General features: G+C 41.2%; 2 protein-coding genes across 2 annotated transcripts; one reads left to right on the forward strand and one right to left on the reverse strand.

Moving 5' to 3' along the window:
• The first annotated feature begins 11,394 nt into the window (after window positions 1-11,394).
• On the forward strand, window positions 11,395-12,132 carry LOC119280580 (Bowman-Birk type major trypsin inhibitor-like). Its single transcript, XM_037561390.1, has 2 exons — window positions 11,395-11,594; window positions 11,698-12,132. Exons 1-2 carry the CDS (start codon window positions 11,471-11,473, stop codon window positions 11,940-11,942), a joined length of 369 nt encoding a protein of 122 aa, XP_037417287.1. The 5' UTR covers window positions 11,395-11,470; the 3' UTR covers window positions 11,943-12,132.
• A 3,911-nt stretch (window positions 12,133-16,043) lies between these two features.
• LOC119279146 lies at window positions 16,044-16,919 on the reverse strand. Its single transcript, XM_037560512.1, has 2 exons — window positions 16,356-16,919; window positions 16,044-16,264 (listed from the first exon to the last, which is right to left on the reverse strand). Exons 1-2 carry the CDS (start codon window positions 16,917-16,919, stop codon window positions 16,247-16,249), a joined length of 582 nt encoding a protein of 193 aa, XP_037416409.1. The 3' UTR covers window positions 16,044-16,246.
• Between the last annotated feature and the right edge of the window lie 884 nt (window positions 16,920-17,803).

The following is a 17,803-nucleotide window of genomic DNA, read 5'->3' on the forward strand; positions in this document are numbered from 1 at the left end:
GGCCGACGGGGGCTTATACCAAAACCATCACACTATATAAGATGCAATAATAAAAGTAAGAAAATAATACAAGTATCTATCTAAACATACAAGTAAGAATATTTTTTCTTTCAGAAAGAAGATAGGAACAAGAGACTCACCACGGTGGTGCCGGCGATGAGATCGGCGCGAGTGATCGACGGCGGTGAAGATGGGGACGGGGTGTGACGGACCGCTAAACCTAGACAAATATTGAGGAAAATGGAGCTTGGAGGTCGAGCTTGGAGAGGAGAAAGCTTAAGTAGTGTGGCTCGGGCATTCCACCGAACACCTTGTGTGCATAGGAGGTGACCTAGAGCACCACCAAGCCCTCTCCCCCTCGGCGGCCAGAAAAAACAGAGCAGTGTGCTTTGCTCTTAAGCGAGGGGGTATATATAGGCACCTTATTGGTCCCGGTTGGTGGCATGAACCGGGACTAAAGGGCAGCCTTTGGTCCCGGTTCAAGCCACCAACTGGGACCAATGGTGGTGGGCCAGGAGCGAGGCCCATTGGTCCCGGTTCGTCCCACCAACCGGTACCAAAAGGTCCAGATGAACCGGGACCAATGGCCCACGTGCCCCGGCCAGCTCCCGGGGCTCACGAACCAGGTCCAATGCCACCATGGGTCCCGGTTCTGGACTGAGCCGGGACTAATGGGCTGACCCGGCCTGGACCTTTGCCCCTTTTCTACAAGTGACTTCTTCCTCCTATATATACACCCGTACCCTGAAACTATCTAAGGCAGCCATGAAAACCTAATTCCACCGCCGCAACCTTCTGTATCCGCGAGATCCCATCTTGGAACCGTCGCCGGTGCTCCGCTGGAGGGGGAATCCACCATGGAGGGCCTCTACATCATCTCCAAGGCCTCTCCAATGAGTTGTGAGTAGTTTACCACGGACCTTCGGGTCCATAGTTATTAGCTAGATGGCTTCTTATCTCTCTTTGAATCTCAATACCAAGTTCTCCTCGATCTTCTTGGAGATCTATTTGATGTAACTCTTTTTGCGGTGTGTTTGTCGAGATCCGATGAATTGTGGGTTTATGATCAAGTTTATCTATGAGAAATATTTGAATCTCCTCTGAATTCTTGTATGTATGATTAAGTTATCTTTGCAAGTCTCTTCGAATTATCAGTTTGGTTTGGCCTACTAGATTGATCTTTCTTGCAATGGGAGAAGTGCTTAGCTTTGGGTTCAATGTTGCGGTGTCCTTTCCCAGTGACAACAGGGGCAGCAAGGCACGTATTGTATTGTTGCCATCGAGGATAAAAAGATGGGGTTTATATCATATTGCATGAGTTTATCCCTCTACATCATGTCATCTTGCTTAATGTGTTACTCTGTTCTTAATGAACTTAATACTCTAGATGTAGGCAGGAGTCGGTCGATGTGTGGAGTAATATTAGTAGATGCAGAATCGTTTCGATCTACTTGTCACGGACGTGATGCCTATATACATGATCATGCCTAGATAATCTCATAACTATTCGCTTTTCTATCAATTGCTCGACAGTAATTTGTTCACCCACCGTAATACTTATGTTATCTTGAGAGAAACCACTAGTGAAACCTATGGCCCCCGGGTCTATCTTTTATTATATAAGTTTGCCATATACTTTTATTTGCATCTTTTACTTTCCAATCTATATCATAAAAATATCAAAAATATTTATCTTATCATATTATCTCTATCAGATCTCACTTTTGCAAGTTTCCATGAAGGGATTGACAACCCCTTTATCACGTTGGTTGCGAGGTTCTTGTTTGTTTGTGTAGGTGTGTGGGACTTTTGAGGAGCCTCCTACTGGATTGATACCTTGGTTCTCAAAAAATGAGGGAAATACTTATGCTACTGTGCTGCACCACCCTTTCCACTTCAAGGAAAATCAACGCAAGCTCAAGACGTAGCAAGAAGGATTTCTGGCACCGTTGCCGGGGAGGTCTTCACTCAAGTCAAGACATACCAAGTACCCATCACAAACTCATCTCCCTCACATTACATTATTTTCCATTTGCCTCTCGTTTTCCTCTCCCCCACTTCACCCTTGCCGTTTTATTCGCCTCTCTTTACTATTTGCCTTCCCGTTGCCATGGCCGAATCAAAAAGAACTAATGGTTCTTTCCAGGGTTTTAGTACCTTGGATAGTCCCTCTATCCTCTCTAAGCTCATAAATAATGATGCTATGGAAAGACCTTCTGGGGTACCAATGAGAGTTTGAATAATTTTCATGAAGATGACTCCGGAATTTTTCGCTATTTACTTGATGAGTATTTAAAAGATGCTTGGGATAGGTTATTAAGGATTCGGGCTAGCTATGTGCCACGATATAAAATTGAGATATACTTATAAAGATTTTATGTTGGCTTACCCGCTTCTTTCAAGCAAGTTCTAGATTCTAATTTTGAAGGAGGTTTTCTTGAAGGGGATGCTATAGATACTTATGAAAAAAATGAAAACTATATTTGGGCACCCCATGAATGATAAGGTTGAATCCACTACTCTCATATGCTTTTATCAAAACAAAATTATCAAAGAGATGAAGGCTAGCTTAGATGCAAATTTCCGTAATGTGCTTAATCTTTCTTCCTCCATTAATGGCCATGTGCAAATTTCCGTAATAGAAGGATAAATACTATACAGAGGAAATTTTCTCTTTTCTTTCCAAATACCATAGATGGAAACACTTAGATCTATCCTTGCTTTTATGCCTAGCTTGGGGCGTTAAACAATAGCGCTTGTTGGGAGGCAACCCAATTTCATTTTTGTTTCTTGCTTTTTGTTTCTGTTTAGTAATAAATATTTCATCTAGCTTCTGTTTAGATGTGTTTTCATGTTTTAATTAGTGTTTGTGCCAAATAAAGCCTATAGGATAACCTATGGTAATAGTTAATTTGATTCTGCTGAAAAACAGAAACTTTGCGCTTACGAGAAAAAAATCAATAAATCATAGAAACTTGCTTTTGCGTTGATTCTTTTTGCTGTAGATCAATAGACAATCTTCCTAGGACGTCCTATTGTGGTAGGATTTTTAGAGTTTATAGATTGCTACAGACTGTTCTGTTTTTGACAGATTCTGTTTTTCGTGTGTTGTTTGCTTATTTTGATGCATCTATGGCTAGTATCGGGGGGTATGAACCATAGAGAAGTTGGAATACAGTAGGTTTAACACTAATATAAATAAAGAATGATTTCATTACAGTACCTTATGTGGTGGTTTTTCTTTCTTGCACTAACGGAGCTTATGAGATTTCCTGTTGAGTTTTGTGTTGTGAAGTTTTCAAGTTTTGGGTAAAGATTTGATGGACTATGGAATAAGGAGTGCCAAAAGCCTAAGCTTGGGGATGACCATGGAACCCCAAGATATTCAAGGACAACCAAAAGCCTAAGCTTGGGGATGCCCTGGAAGACATCCCCACGTTCGTCTGCATCTATTGGTAACTTTACTTGGAGCTATATTTTTATTCTCCACATGATATGTGTTTTGCTTGGAGCGTCTTGTATGATATTAGTCTTTGATTTTTAGATCACCACAGTTATCCTTGCTGTACATACCTTTTGGGAGAGAAATTCTTGATTTGGAATTTATTAGAATACTCTATGTGCTTTACTTATATCTTTTGAGCTAGATAGTTTTGCTTTAGTACTTCACTTATATTTTTTTAGAGCACGGCGGTGGTTTAATTTTGTATAAATTGTTGATCTCTCATGCTTCACTTATATTATTTTGAGAGTCTTTTAGAATAGCATGGTATTTTCTATGGTTATAAAATTGGTCCTAGAATGATGGGCATCCAAGTTGGGTATAATAAAAACTATCATAGAAACTGAATTGGATGTTATGATCAATTTGATGCTTGATAATTGTTTTGAGATATTAGAATGGTGATATTAGAGTCATGCTAGTTGGGTAATTGTGAACTTAAAGAATACTTGTGTTGAAGTTTGTGATTCCCGTAGCATGCACGTATGGTGAACCGCTTTGTGATGAAGTTGGAGAACAATTTTATTTATTGATTGTCTTCCTTATGAGTGGCGGTCGGGGACGAGCGATGGTATTTTCCTACCAATCTATCCCCCTAGGAGCATGCGCGTAGTACTTTGTTTTCAATGGCTTGTAGATTTTTACAATAAGTATATGAGTTCTTTATGACTAATGTTGAGTCCATGGATTGTACGCACTCTCACCCTTCCACCATTGCTAGCCTCTCTTGTGCCGTGCAACTTTCGCCGGTACTATACACCCACCATATACCTTCCTCAAAATAGCCACCATACCTACCTATATGGCATTTCGATAGCCATTCCAAGATATATTGCCATGGAACTTTCCACCACTCCATTTATGATGACACACATCATCATTGTCATATTGCTTTTGCATGGTCATGTAGTTGACATCGTATTTATGGCAAGGCCACCTTCATAATCTTTCATACATGTCACTCTTGATTCATTGCATATCCCAGTACACCGCCAGAGGCATTCATATAGAGTCATATCTTGTTCTAAGTATCGAGTTGTAATCTTGAGTTGTAAGTAAATAAAAGTGTGATGATCTTCATTATTAGAGCATTGTCCCAAGTGAGGAAAGGATGATGGAGACTATGATTCCCCCACAAGTCGGGATGAGACTTCGGACTTTATAAAATAAAAGAGGCCAAAGAAGCCCATAGAAAAAAGGGGCCAAAGAAGCCCACCAAATAAAAAAAAGGCCAAATAAATAAAAAATATGAGAGAAAAAGAGAGAAGGGACAATGCTACTATCCTTTTACCACACTTGTGCTTCAAACTAGCACCATGTTCTTTCATATAGAGAGTCTCCTATGTTGTCACTTTCATATAATAGTGGGAATTTTTCATTATAGAATTTGGCTTGTATATTCCAATGATGGGCTTCCTCAAAATGACCTAGGCCTTCGTGAGCAAGCAAGTTGGATGCACACCCACTTAGTTTCTTTTGTTGAGCTTTCATACATTTATAGCTCTAGTGCATCCGTTGCATGGCAATCCCTACTCACTCACAGTGATATCTATTAATGGGCATCTCCATAGCCCGTTGATACGCCTAGTTGATGTGAGACTATCTTCTCCTTTTTGTCTTCTCCACAACCACCATTCTATTCCACATACAATGCTATGTCTATGGCTCACGCTCATGTATTGCGTGAAAGTTGAAAAAGTTTAAGATTATTAAAGTATGAAACAATTGCTTGGCTTGCCATCGGAGTTGCGCATGATTAAATACTTTGTGTAATGAAGATAGAGCAACAGCCATACTATATGATTTCGTAGGGATAACTTTCTTTAGCCATGTTATTTTGAGAAGACATGATTGCTTTATTAGTATGCTTGAAGTATTAAAATTTCTTATGTCAATATGAACTTTTATTTTGAATCATTTGGATCTTAAAATTCATGCCACGATAAAGAAAATTACATTGAGAAATATGCTAGGTAGCATTCCACATCAAAAATTCTGTTTTTATCATTTACCTACTCGAGGACGAGTAGGAATTAAGCTTGGGGATGCTTGATACGTCTCCAATGTATCTATAGTTTTTGATTGATCCATGCTATTATATTACCTGTTTTGGATGTTTATGGGCTTTACTTTACACTTTTATATCATTTTTGGGACTAACCTACTAACCGGAGGCCCAGCCCGAATTGCTGTTTTTTTGCCTATTTCAGTGTTTCGAAGAAAAGGAATATCAAAGGGAGTCCAAACGGGATGAAACCTTCGGGAACGATCTTTTTGGAACAAATGCCAACCTAGAGACATGGAGTGGACGTCAAGCAACAAACGAGGCGGCCACGAGGGTGCCCGGCGCGCCCCCCACCCTCGTGGGCCCCTCGATCGTCCACCGACGTACTTCTTCCTCCTATATATACACCCGTACCCTGAAACCATCAGAGGCGACCACAAAAACCTAATTCCACAGCCGCAACCTTCTGTATCCGCGAGATCCCATCTTGGAGCCGTCGTTGGCGCTCCGCCGGAGGGGGAATCCACCATGGAAGGCCTCTACATCATCTCCAAGGCCTCTCCAATGGGTTATGAGTAGTTTACCACAGACCTTCGGGTCCATAGTTATTAGCTAGATGGCTTCTTCTCTCTCTTTGAATCTCAATACCAAGTTCTCCTCGATCTTCTTGGAGATCTATTCGATGTAACTCTTTTTGCGGTGTGTTTGTCGAGATCCGATGAATTGTGGGATTATGATCATCTATGAGAAATATTTGAATCTCATCTGAATTCTTTTATGTATGATTAAGTTATCTTTGCAAGTCTCTTTGAATTATCAGTTTGGTTTGGCCTACTAGATTGATCTTTTTTGCAATGGGAGAAGTGCTTAGCTTTGGGTTCAATCCTGCGGTGTCCTTTCCCAGTGACCAGTGACAGCAGGGGTGGCAAGGCACGTATTGTATTGTTGCCATCAAGGATAAAAAGATGGGGTTTATATCATATTGCATGAGTTTATCCCTCTACATCATGTCATCTTTCTTAATGCGTTACTCTGTTCTTAATGTACTTAATACTCTAGATGTAGGGAGGAGTCGGTCGATGTGTGGAGTAATAGTAGTAGATGCAGATCGTTTCGATCTACTTGTCACGGACGTGATCCCTATATACATGATCATGCCTAGATAATCTCATAACTATTCGCTTTTCTATCAATTGCTCGACAGTAATTTGTTCACCCACTGTAATACTTATGCTATCTTGAGATAAACCACTAGTGAAACCTATGGCCCCCGGGTCTCTCTTTTATTATATAAGTTTGCCATATACTTTTATTTGCATCTTTTACTTTCCAATCTATATCATAAAAATACCAAAAATATTTATCTTATCATATTATCTCTATCATATCTCACTTTTGCATGTTTTCGTGAAGGGATTGACAACCCCTTTATCGCGTTGGTTGCGAGGTTCTTGTTTGTTTGTTAGGTGCGTGAGACTTTTGAGGAGCCTCCTACTGGATTGATACCTTTGTTCTCAAAAACTGAGGGAAATACTTACGCTACTGTGTTGCATCACCCTTTCATCTTCAAGGAAAACCAACGCAAGCTCAAGACATAGCAAAAAGTACAATGTTTATATTTCTGAAAATTATGTATAGTTTAACAGTTTACTTCTTAATATAGTTTGGCAAGTACAGTGTTTATATTTCTGAAAATTATATCACCAGTAGATTATCTCTGATGAAAAATATATTCTCTGCCAGCCATGGATTCACATAGGAGTGTTAATATGGGCAAAGGAAAGTCTAAGTATTTTATCTTAGGGAAACTTTCTGAAACCAGTGAAGCTCTATAGCATATACTGGATTATTGTTTGGTACTTCACTATCGGAAATAGTTCTTTTAATCATGAGCCGAGCTGATGATCGGTTGTAGGCACGCGCCCCGTCCTTCTCTTGTTCAAGGTTCATATCTCGGCGGATGCACGAAGTATGCAGAGAAAACAAACATGAACAACCAGGTGATCTTCTTCTGACCTTTTTCTCCCCTCCTGATCAATCCTCTCATTTCTTCTTTTCTTGTCAGCCATCTCCTTTTCTATTGCCACATTGGTCTCTCAACTCGCTTCCTCTTTTTTCTTCCTCTTCATCAAATTGTTGTGTTCCAAGCATGCATGTCATACAGCATCACTTCCAAACTATTAGAGTTGATGGATGATAACTATCTTATCTATTGTACATTGATGTAGTTTACATATACAGCGACCTGGCCGGGGAAGGAATATTAGTATTTCTAGAATGCGACTAACATGCTAATTATGTATATTATGCCTTCATACTAATTCGAGTGCATAATTTAGTGGTGAAATATTGTTTCATGGTCCACTGCAGAACTAAAGGTGTCAAAAATGAAACCTTGTTCTTCCCATCTATCAAAGTATTAAGCAACCAAATTTTTTAGTATCTAAATTGTTATGTTTAGGATGATGGAGCCAAGCTTAGACAATGAAGCGTTACCTTTTCTTGCTAAGGTACAAATGTTGATTTCAGATGTGTAACACATGTTTGTTGTTGTGTCTAGTGAGATTATCAAGTGATTTTCTCTACCAATTAAACAAATAAACCTTCCACCCTTAGATTTTGAATAATGTTTGTTTATACATGGATTTGCTCGGAAAAACCATCTCCAAAAAAATGGAGCCAAATTTGGATTCTAAGAGAGTTGAAGAGATGCATAGAGCAAGAGACAAGAAGAATACTTCTTTGTGGGCCTACTGAGAATCTACAATGATGAATATGAACGGGGCAATAACTAAGTATGCATGTCATAGTTGATTCTACTGAATATAGTGTTATACATACATTTTTGGGAAAATTAAGCAATGTTTAAATGTTGATTGGTTCAAATATTGGGTGTATGAAGATTTTTTTAGACGATAAAAATGCATAAATAAAGTCTCTTGTGGCTATGTAATCCACTTGTTATATGGCATGTTCGAGCTCCGAAGAACAGAGTGAAACTATTTGTTGCGAAGAATAGATGTCATTGTTTGAGCTTCTCTTGTTCTTTCTTTTGTCTTTCCTACTTAGTTCTTTATATCTGAGAACTAAGGGATCTATTCTTCTAACCAGGAAGCACTTTAAGTAGTAAGTTCGTTTTCTGTTAGTTAGTTGTTTCATTGTTCTCCAACACTAAGCACTAATTGAGAACTAGCCATGAGTATCCATCCAACAATTTAGTTTGCTTTATTTCTTTTGTTAGTTTTCTACTATTTTCTACATAATGAAATATATTTGCAGCTTTGACCTTACCAACGCCCGTGATTTGACTCTTGGTGTTTGTGTATTCTGAATGTGACGGGTGGTGTGTACATGGCCGTTGTTGGTGTTTATGAATTCTGAATGAAGTACAATGGGCCAATCTTTCTTAATGAACTCGTTGATGATTTGCATGGTTATTCTTCATTCTGGGTGCATGGCGATTCTTGGGTCTGAGCCTTAGGCAGGCAGCAATGAGATCTAATTGCACTGTTTGGTGAGCCGTTTAATCTGATATCATTCGTCCATTATGTTAAAAAAATATCCCAATAATTTTGATCACTACTGTAGTGCTATCTTGACAAGAATTTGTTTCAAGTTGCCATGTGTCAGTTGACCAACAGTACAAAGACCATGCAACTTGGAATATCAGCTAAGGCATATCCATGTTTATTTATTATATTCTTTGAGAAAGTTATGTGATTTACAAACTAAAAATATTAACTGTTGGAACAATGTTCTGCTATGTTTGTTTGATTACTTGCAAAGTTGTTTTAGTGGTATTTTTTTAACTCTCTAAGCATATATTTATTTATTTTGAACCCGGCGCAACGCACTGGTACTTTTGCTAGTTCTAATTATAAACCTCCACGTTTGAATGTTCCCACCCTTGGCCCGTAATCCTCCGTAGCTGTAGCAAAATTGACATCTCAGGTGCGGAAGAGCAGAAAGCTGAAACGGTTGTAGTGTATCCCTATACCAGTGTACCCTCTATCTAGATCATTCAATTTGTGTCAAGATTCGTGCTATCCACAAGTGTCACAGGCACGGAAAAGCCGAAAGCTGAAACAACTCCTCAGCTAAAACTTTGTAGATCAACTATACACAAGTGTCCCTCATTGTATAAAATATATATTTTATGAAACATACATTTGTCAAATTTCAAATTCCGAATGAATTGTACCAATTTTAAAAAATTATGTTGTGCTAAAAAACCCGAAACCTTTCTGCACATGATAGTACTTGTGTGATGCTTGATCTCCAAAGTTTCGAGTTTACATGTTCTTCTATTTGAGAAAAACAAAAAAGATACTTTTTCTTGGATCAACTTTTTTTGCGAGAAACTTCTGATCTACTCCTCTTCAATCATGACAGTACAAAGAACAACAAAGCTAATAAAAATTACAACCATGTCCGTGGACCATCTAACGACGACTACAAGCACTGGAGCGAGCCGATGGCGCGCCACCGTCATTCTCCTCCCTCACCAGAGCTGGGCAGACCTTGTTGTAGTACATAATCGGAAAATCGTCGTGCTAAGACCCCATAGGACCAGCGCACTAGAGTAGCAACCATCGTCGATGAAGAAAGTCGTAGATCAGAAGGATCAAACCTATAAACACCCAAATGAAGACGAACAAGGATCCAAACAGATCCACCGAAGACCAGCAGCGACTGAATCCCTTCCATGATCACCTTTTCTTGCTGATTTCTGATTTAAAATTTCTAGGATTGTACCTACCTATTAGCTCCAGGCTGTAATAGCCAGAGGGGAAGTGACATGTGACAAAAAAAACTTGGGTCGCCTGAGGAACAGACACTCCATGTTTTGCATTGTCATAGGCCAATCCTCTATCTAGTTGGCTGTACAATATATATCTATTTATATTTATACCAAATAATAACTCAAAAAAGTCCTTCTGTTTATGTGAATTAACCTGTACTGCACATTTAAGTCATACTTTTTTTAAAAAAAGGAGGAAGACCCCCGGCCTCTGCATCTGGGCGATGCATGCAGCCACTTTAAGTCACAATAGAACCCTTTTTTTTCATTTTCTCAGAAAACTCCTGACGTTTCAGGTTTCAGGTAATCAATCCACAGTTTATCTAAAACAAAAGTATCAATATCTTATAGGCCATAACTCCAATTTTCACATGTTATATATGAAAGTTGATTAGAAAAAAATATGTAGAATCTAAATATAATGTTATTTTTAGTTGTAAATATTTTTAAAATATTATTTTTGGTGCAAATTTAATAGATAGTGCTTGGTCCATTTTTCTTTCGTACCAGCTGTGATCTGAATTGCAAATAAACACCCATTAAACCAGATTGAGAAAAATAATATCAATAACCAAGCATGCACACCGCTGAAAAACCTCGCGGGGAAAAACAAAATATTCCATGCGCGCACGAGAGAGAGGAAGGGAGAGAGAGACGTCTTAGAATTGACGCGTTTTTATAGTGTGAGCACTGAGACCACCGTCGGCAACACAAATGTATGTTATATGAAAATAAAGGACGTGCATCGATTAGGATCTTGAGTTATGTTCATTGGGTTAAAAGTATGTGTTCTTTTCTCTCCTATTGCTACACGCGGGCTCTTTTGCTAGTGTATGCAAATGGAATCGCGCTTGGGTGATAAGCGACCAGATCCGGTTTGGCCGCCGATTGAATCTGAGTCTATCACTGATTTACTAGTCCCTAGATTTGTCGTGTATCGAGCTAAAACTCACAAGAAGCCAACTAATTCATCGGTTAAGGCAAGCATCCAGGCGACCATCAAACATGCAAGTGGTAAGCGGCTAAGCGCCACGCCTTCGCCTCCGTGCCCATCGAGATCTGTCCGCCGGACGGTGCTATAAACAGACCTGCCGGCCACAAGCTTCACAAGACAACAGTGCACTGCACAGCTAGCAAATATTTGCCCTCTAGCATTCCAGCCATGAAGAGAATCGTCGCCCACATCCTGCTGGTGATGTCGCTCGGGGCGGCCCTCGTCATCGCCGGCCGCCCCGCCGGTACCTCCGGCGACGTGGCCGCCATTCGCCTTCCGAGCGACGGCCAAGGTGAGACCCTCAGATCAGATCGATATACACACGACTGAGTATGAGAGTATAATTTACACAGTTCGTACGTACCCTCCATTGATCTCTTGACCATGTGGTACAGGTCTTGGTTCCATGAAGAAGGTCCTCGAGGAGGGCGAGAGGCCGTGGGCATGCTGCGACCACACCCAGTGCCTGAGGGTGCTCCCGAGAGCCTGCCTCTGCCACGACACGGTGGCGCAGTGCGCCAGCGCGTGCCAGCACTGCGACGAGGTCAGCCATGGCCGCTACGTTTGCCTGGATTTGTACGAAGGTTGGCCCGGCCCAAAGTGCACGCACGAGGTGGACGTCGCCGCCGTCGGCAACTAGCTACCATAGCTAGCTACCATGGCACGTACGCGTACGTTTCGGCGTGTTGCCCTCTCTGTTGCCTTGTTGCTCCATGACCCACAGAGTAGTCCCAGTGCCTATCTATGTACCAGTTCAATTTCAACTCGCTTATCATGTGTAACAATAAAAAGGACGCGACTAGCAGGCAAACGTTTGCCCGCTAGCACCCCCTGGCAGCCTCCCATATTAGGTATGTTCTGGCCCCCCTGTCTAGATTTGGAAAGTGAATGGTCCCCGTCTCCTACGTCCTCCGTCCGCCCTAGCAAGAGGATTTCTCTGGACGTGTCATCCCACAACTTACCCCACACCCATCTTCTGCTTCTTTTCCACCACGCAAAGGGACACAGAGGAACAGTGTATCCTTCCCCCTTTTATCACCGGCCTCCACCCAAAGGTCCCTGCAATGGAGATCTTGGAAACTGAAAAGGGATCTACGGATCTAAAGACAAAAGGAATAGATAATAAAAAGTGAACCAGGGTGTAGAAGAGGAAAGAGAGAGAAGGTTTGATTTTTCCTGAATTTGTTCATCCTGATTACTCCAGTGTTTGCCCCTCATTTCTTCCATTTGCATGAGCAGCTAGTATTGATTTGTACTGGAAAGAATTAGTGAGCAACTATAGAGGTTTTTTAAGCAAATCAAGTATTGACAATAAGCAAATCATGTCAGTACAAGAAAACCGTTTCATTTTTCTTTCTCAAACTACTGGTTGTTGTACATCGAGAGAAACCCATTGATGCTTTTCAATTTCATAGGTTGCTTTTTGTACTTGGAATGTGTTGAAAAAACAAAAAAGAGCAGCAAAGTTCTAGGGTTTGTTTAAGCAAAATTAATGTTGCCAGTAAGCAACTCCTGTGTGTTTGCGCGTGCTAGAACTTGATATGTACGGGAAAAAAGTGTTAGCAACTATTAGCGGGTTTTTAAGCAAATCAAATAGTGATAATAAGCAAGTCATGTCAGTACATGAAAACTGTTTCGTTTTCATTTCCAACTATTGGATGTTGTACTTCCAGAGAAACCCCTTGATGTTTTTCTTAGGCTGTTTTTTGTACTAGAAGTGTGTTGCACAAACAAAAAAGAGCAACAACTTATGGTTTATTTAAGCAAAATCAGTGTTGCTAGTAAGCAATTCATGTGTGCTCGTGCGTGCTAGAACTTGATGTGAAGGGGGGAAGTGTGACGCTGTGAGCAACTATTGGGGCACTTATAAGCGAATATGAAATGGGTGGGAGAAAGCAAAATCACAAAAGCTTGTTCATTTTTAGTTTGCTTTTATACAAAAATGATTCTGCCTGGAGAACAAATGGCAACAACTTTGATGGGTTTGTTTAAGAAAATCCAGCGCTATCATTAAGCAATTTGTGATATGATGTCATTAACTAACCAACCAGGCCCTTTATATTTAGTTGTATTGTAATCACCTGAAAAAAAAACAATTGTAGGCAAGTTCAAATGCAAAATCGGGTAATCAAAAAACACTTGATCTCACTAGATAGTAAGGACCTAAGCTCCGGAACAGGATGTTGTGTGTCAGGTAATTCACACATTCAGATTCATTCAAAGTCACAGAGTTTGCCTAAAACACATCAGGCAAGTCGCATACTTAACACTAGCAAGACACATTGAAATGTCAAGCAAGTCCTACTCAAATGTCAAACAAACCATGTGGTGTTTTAAAAGGGGAAATGAAAAGGAGCTTACCTACAACTAGTGTTGTTGTGACTTGCTAGTGTTGAGTATATTACTTGCTTGACATTTGAATGTGACTTGCTTGTTATACATGTGTGATTTGCCTCACACACAACACCATCCCCCTCCCCCCTAGGTCTGTAGCTAACATTTGTATGTGACCTATCATTTGTGTTTAACTTGCTTGTTTTGTGTGTTAATTTCCTGGTCTATTAGTGTGTACTTTCCTAACCCCCGGTTTTTAGACCAAGTGTGTTGTGTTTGTGAACTTTGATATATGTGTGTGAGGTGCCTGAAAAAACAAAGCATGTGGATGTTTAAACAAGGGGGGAAAGGAGCTTACCCGGAGCTTGCTGTACTCTCCATTTGTTTCTTGCTCTTCAATGGCAGGACATGAATCATGGTCGGCAGATGAATTATGGTCAGGAGCAGCCACATGTTGTTCTCTCCAATTACATGTTTTTGCTGTCCCTGCCATTTTACCCACTAAAAAGGTAAAAACATCACCATAAATGTGTATTCAAGTGGCTTGCATGAAATTTCTACGACACTATATAAAAAGAGCTAGCAAGTTTTGAACCATATGATGAAAATGTGAAGGAAAAGTAAAACATGAGCAAAGTACATTGTGTTAACAGAGGCAACTACCTACAGAGTGTTGGGCAAGTTTTGGCAAAACTCAAAGCCACCTAAGTAACAAAACCAATAAAAGCAAATTGTGAACCATGACAAGCAACTAAGTAACTAACATTATGCAAGTTTAGAATTGTTCATTATTTGAAGTATTTTACCCAGACACAAAAAGGCTCAATCTCCACCCGACATCAAAAACTGCTGCGCATTGTCCGCATAAAACATACAATGATAATGTGTTGTCTCATTCAATGATAATATGTTGTCACATTCAAAATTCAAGTATAAAATTACCCCCTAGATTATGCTGAAGTGTGAAGGAAAATAAAGGAGAGCAAGGTATTGAGGCAACTTCCTATAGTGTTAGGCATCTTTTCACGAAACTAAAAGCCACTAGGATTGAGTTTCATACAATCTGGTGCTTGTATGAAATCTTCCAGGGCACTGACTGAAAATAACTAGCACCGGAACTATATCAGGCACCCTAAGTAGCAAAACTAACACCCATTTAGGAAAATTCTGAACCATATCAGACAACTAAATAACAACCGGTAGGCAAGTTTTGTTACTTAGGATCAACAGCTACACGCAAAAAACTCAAAACCTTGGGCAATTTGCGCAAGCATCTCTAGCAACTAACTATCATGTGCTGGGCAAGTTTTGGACACTTACGGCTCAAATCATCAATGGTTCAAGCCACACATCACCACACGCAAACCACCCTCACGCTCAAAATCATCGATTCACCCAAAAATCTGAGACCACACCCCCCCCCCTTCAACCTCCCTTTCCTGCTTCTATAAGGTAGAACCATAGATTTGAGTGGGAAAACACATTCTTAGGGGGGCAATTCTGAGATAGTTGTCGGTGATTCGTGGCCCAATTCATTGACCACTAGCAACAACGCTTTATCGGTTCTAGCTCTTCCCCGCTAAGTGGTCGCGGCGCACAGATGACGCTCCCCCCAAGCTCTCGCTCCCGCTTTGCTTACTGGTTGCTGACACTCTAACACCTCTCTCCTCCCTCCACTTGCTGGTTGCCGCAAATCATATGCCAAAAATTGTAGGCATGTTCCTGACAATATTAGGCAAGTTAGTGTAGAATCACTGGATAGAAGAAAGCATATTTCTTAGCTAGAACTGAATACCCAAAAATGTTATAGATTGTAGGCAAATCATATGCCATAATGTTGAGGATGCAGCAGAGACAAAAAACTACAGTCAGTACTTAAAAATCTACTATAATCAATCCTTTATGCTTTGTAGTATATCAATTTTGAAAATGCAAAATATTGTAACTACTACAACACCAATCCGGTTACAACTTGGCCGCTTGCACTGAATTCAGTCCCTCCCCTCCCTCTTACTATCCAAACGCTGACAGAGGCAGATCGCTATTGTTCTTCCTGAGAGTGCAAACCATAGAAATGATCACGTTCTCAAGATGGTCGCTGCTTCACCTTTCCATGGCCCATCCAATGGAGACGAGCACATTTTATCTAGTACAACAAGGTACAACAACACATCATGCCATCAGTGCAGCACTATCATATGCACATGCTACTAATTTCCACAAGCAGGCAAAGTTGTGCTCTGATCTAAGAAAATTGCATACTATATCCTAGCAAATCAGGTTTTGTTTAGAAAAAGGATTAAAAGGTAGCAACTCATACTGGGTTATTAGACAATTTCCATAGATTCTACAAGCAACACATTAGCTTTCTTGCCAAAGAAAATAGTGGATACAAACTGCCTGACGACCCATTGAGCAAGCATTAAAACAACCCAAAGCTACAATGCACCTCAATAGAATCATTACCCATAAGGGGAGCACAATTGCAGAATAGGAAGGAGAGAAAGAAACCACTTCTTCAAATTGCAGCCATCACCAGCAACAGTTCAAGAGAAAAGGCACCAGCACCATCATCCACCTTCTACTTCGATGCAATTTTTCTTCTCTAGTTCAAGCTAAAGCCAGCACCTGTACACGATCACGAGTAGAAGTTCAGACATCGGAGCTGGGGTAGCTGTAGGGTGCAGCAGCAGATGGGAGTAGGGAGAAGGAGGTGCACCGGCAGGAGGTCGAGGCCATCCCGGGTGCGGCCAGCGGCGAGATGCGGGAGAGGAAGAGACCCGCTGCGACGTTGTCGGGGCGAGCGACCCTGAATGAGGAGCATGGGGGCAGTGCACACTCGCCTTCCTCGTGGAGATGGGTGCGCCCTCGCCTTCCGAGGATGCGAAGGCCGCCCACACGAATATGGCCTTGTCGCGGGAGGACGGAGGAGCTCGCCGGAGTCGAGCATCGCGGCGACCGCCGAGACGACGACGGCGGAGTGCGACGCCGTCAGGAACCCGACGGATTCCGCGAGCGAGTCCAGTGCCGCGGCGCGGGAGACGGCCGAACAAAGATGGAGGCGGGGGAGCAGGCTGTCGGATCTGTCACCTTGGCCCCCGACGTCGGCTGGGTAGACGAGCAGGCGCTCGTGGAGTGCGGCGCGGCCGGCGCCGCGGATCGACGAACACAGCGGTGGATTTGGGAGAAGAAACTGTCGTGTGCTTGTGGTGGATGGGGGCGTGGGTTTGGGTGAGGCCCACTGCGCTGTCTGTCGTCTCCTTCGCTCCGTAAGGCTGGTCATAGTGGAGAGTAACTTAGACTAGTAACATATATATGTTACTAGTCTATGTTACTACCTTCATAGTGGGTAGTGTCATAGGTGTGGTAACATAGTTGCCTTCATTTATTACTTTATAGACTCATTATGCATTGGAAACCGCTATGTGATGGTAACATATTATGTTACTCTATTTGCCTCTCTCCTCATTAACTACTTGCCACATCATCAATTTTGCTTATGTGGCATCTATGTTACTACCTATGTTACTCCCACTATGACCAGCCTAAACCAACGGTGAAAGACCTGGCGATTGGGATCCTGATCAGACGGCTCGAAAGGGTGAGTGCTCGATCACGTCAACGAGCACGCATGCACTTTTTAGCATTTGGGTAATAAAAATAAGTGTGCATGCCGTGCCGATCGATCAAAAGTGCCAAGTGCAAGATACCTTTGTTGAACTTTGATTTGATGTGCACAAACAAAAAGATTTTCTACAGCCAATCACACGTTTGAGTCCTCCAAAATTGTGTTATGTTCATCCGGCCTATCACTAATTCACTAGTGTTAAAGTCCTTGGCTATGTGCATCCTAACTATGAAGAGGCCGGGTGTTGTTCATCATGATCTGTATCTTTTTCATGCTACGTTTTGAGTTAATAAAAGCGCTTTTTATCATGAAAAAAACTCGTGTTGAGTCCTCCAAAATTAAAGATACTTTTGGATTTTGAAACCTTCTCAATATGTATAAATTAAACACGTGTCCCAAAATCTATGTTGGTTTTTAACATGTTTCATATTCTAATTTACAATACTATGTGAGATGACTTTGAAGATTTGCGAAAAAGTCTTACATACCAAAAGGAACATGTACTGTTCGACAAATTTAGAGTATTCGAATAGGTTGCA

This window comes from Triticum dicoccoides, chromosome 3B, assembly GCF_002162155.2.
Source record: "Triticum dicoccoides isolate Atlit2015 ecotype Zavitan chromosome 3B, WEW_v2.0, whole genome shotgun sequence".
Classification (NCBI taxonomy): Eukaryota; Viridiplantae; Streptophyta; class Magnoliopsida; order Poales; family Poaceae; genus Triticum; species Triticum dicoccoides.

What these genes read in the sequence shown, in the direction of transcription:
- LOC119280580 (XM_037561390.1), top strand. Translation starts at nt 11,471, where the DNA reads ATGAAGAGAATCGTCGCCCACATCCTGCTGGTGATGTCGCTCGGGGCG. An exon ending in CCTTCCGAGCGACGGCCAAG is followed by an intron (nt 11,595 to 11,697) that starts GTGAGACCCTCA and finishes CATGTGGTACAG; the next exon opens with GTCTTGGTTCCATGAAGAAG.
- LOC119279146 (XM_037560512.1), bottom strand. Translation starts at nt 16,919, where the DNA reads ATGACCAGCCTTACGGAGCGAAGGAGACGACAGACAGCGCAGTGGGCC.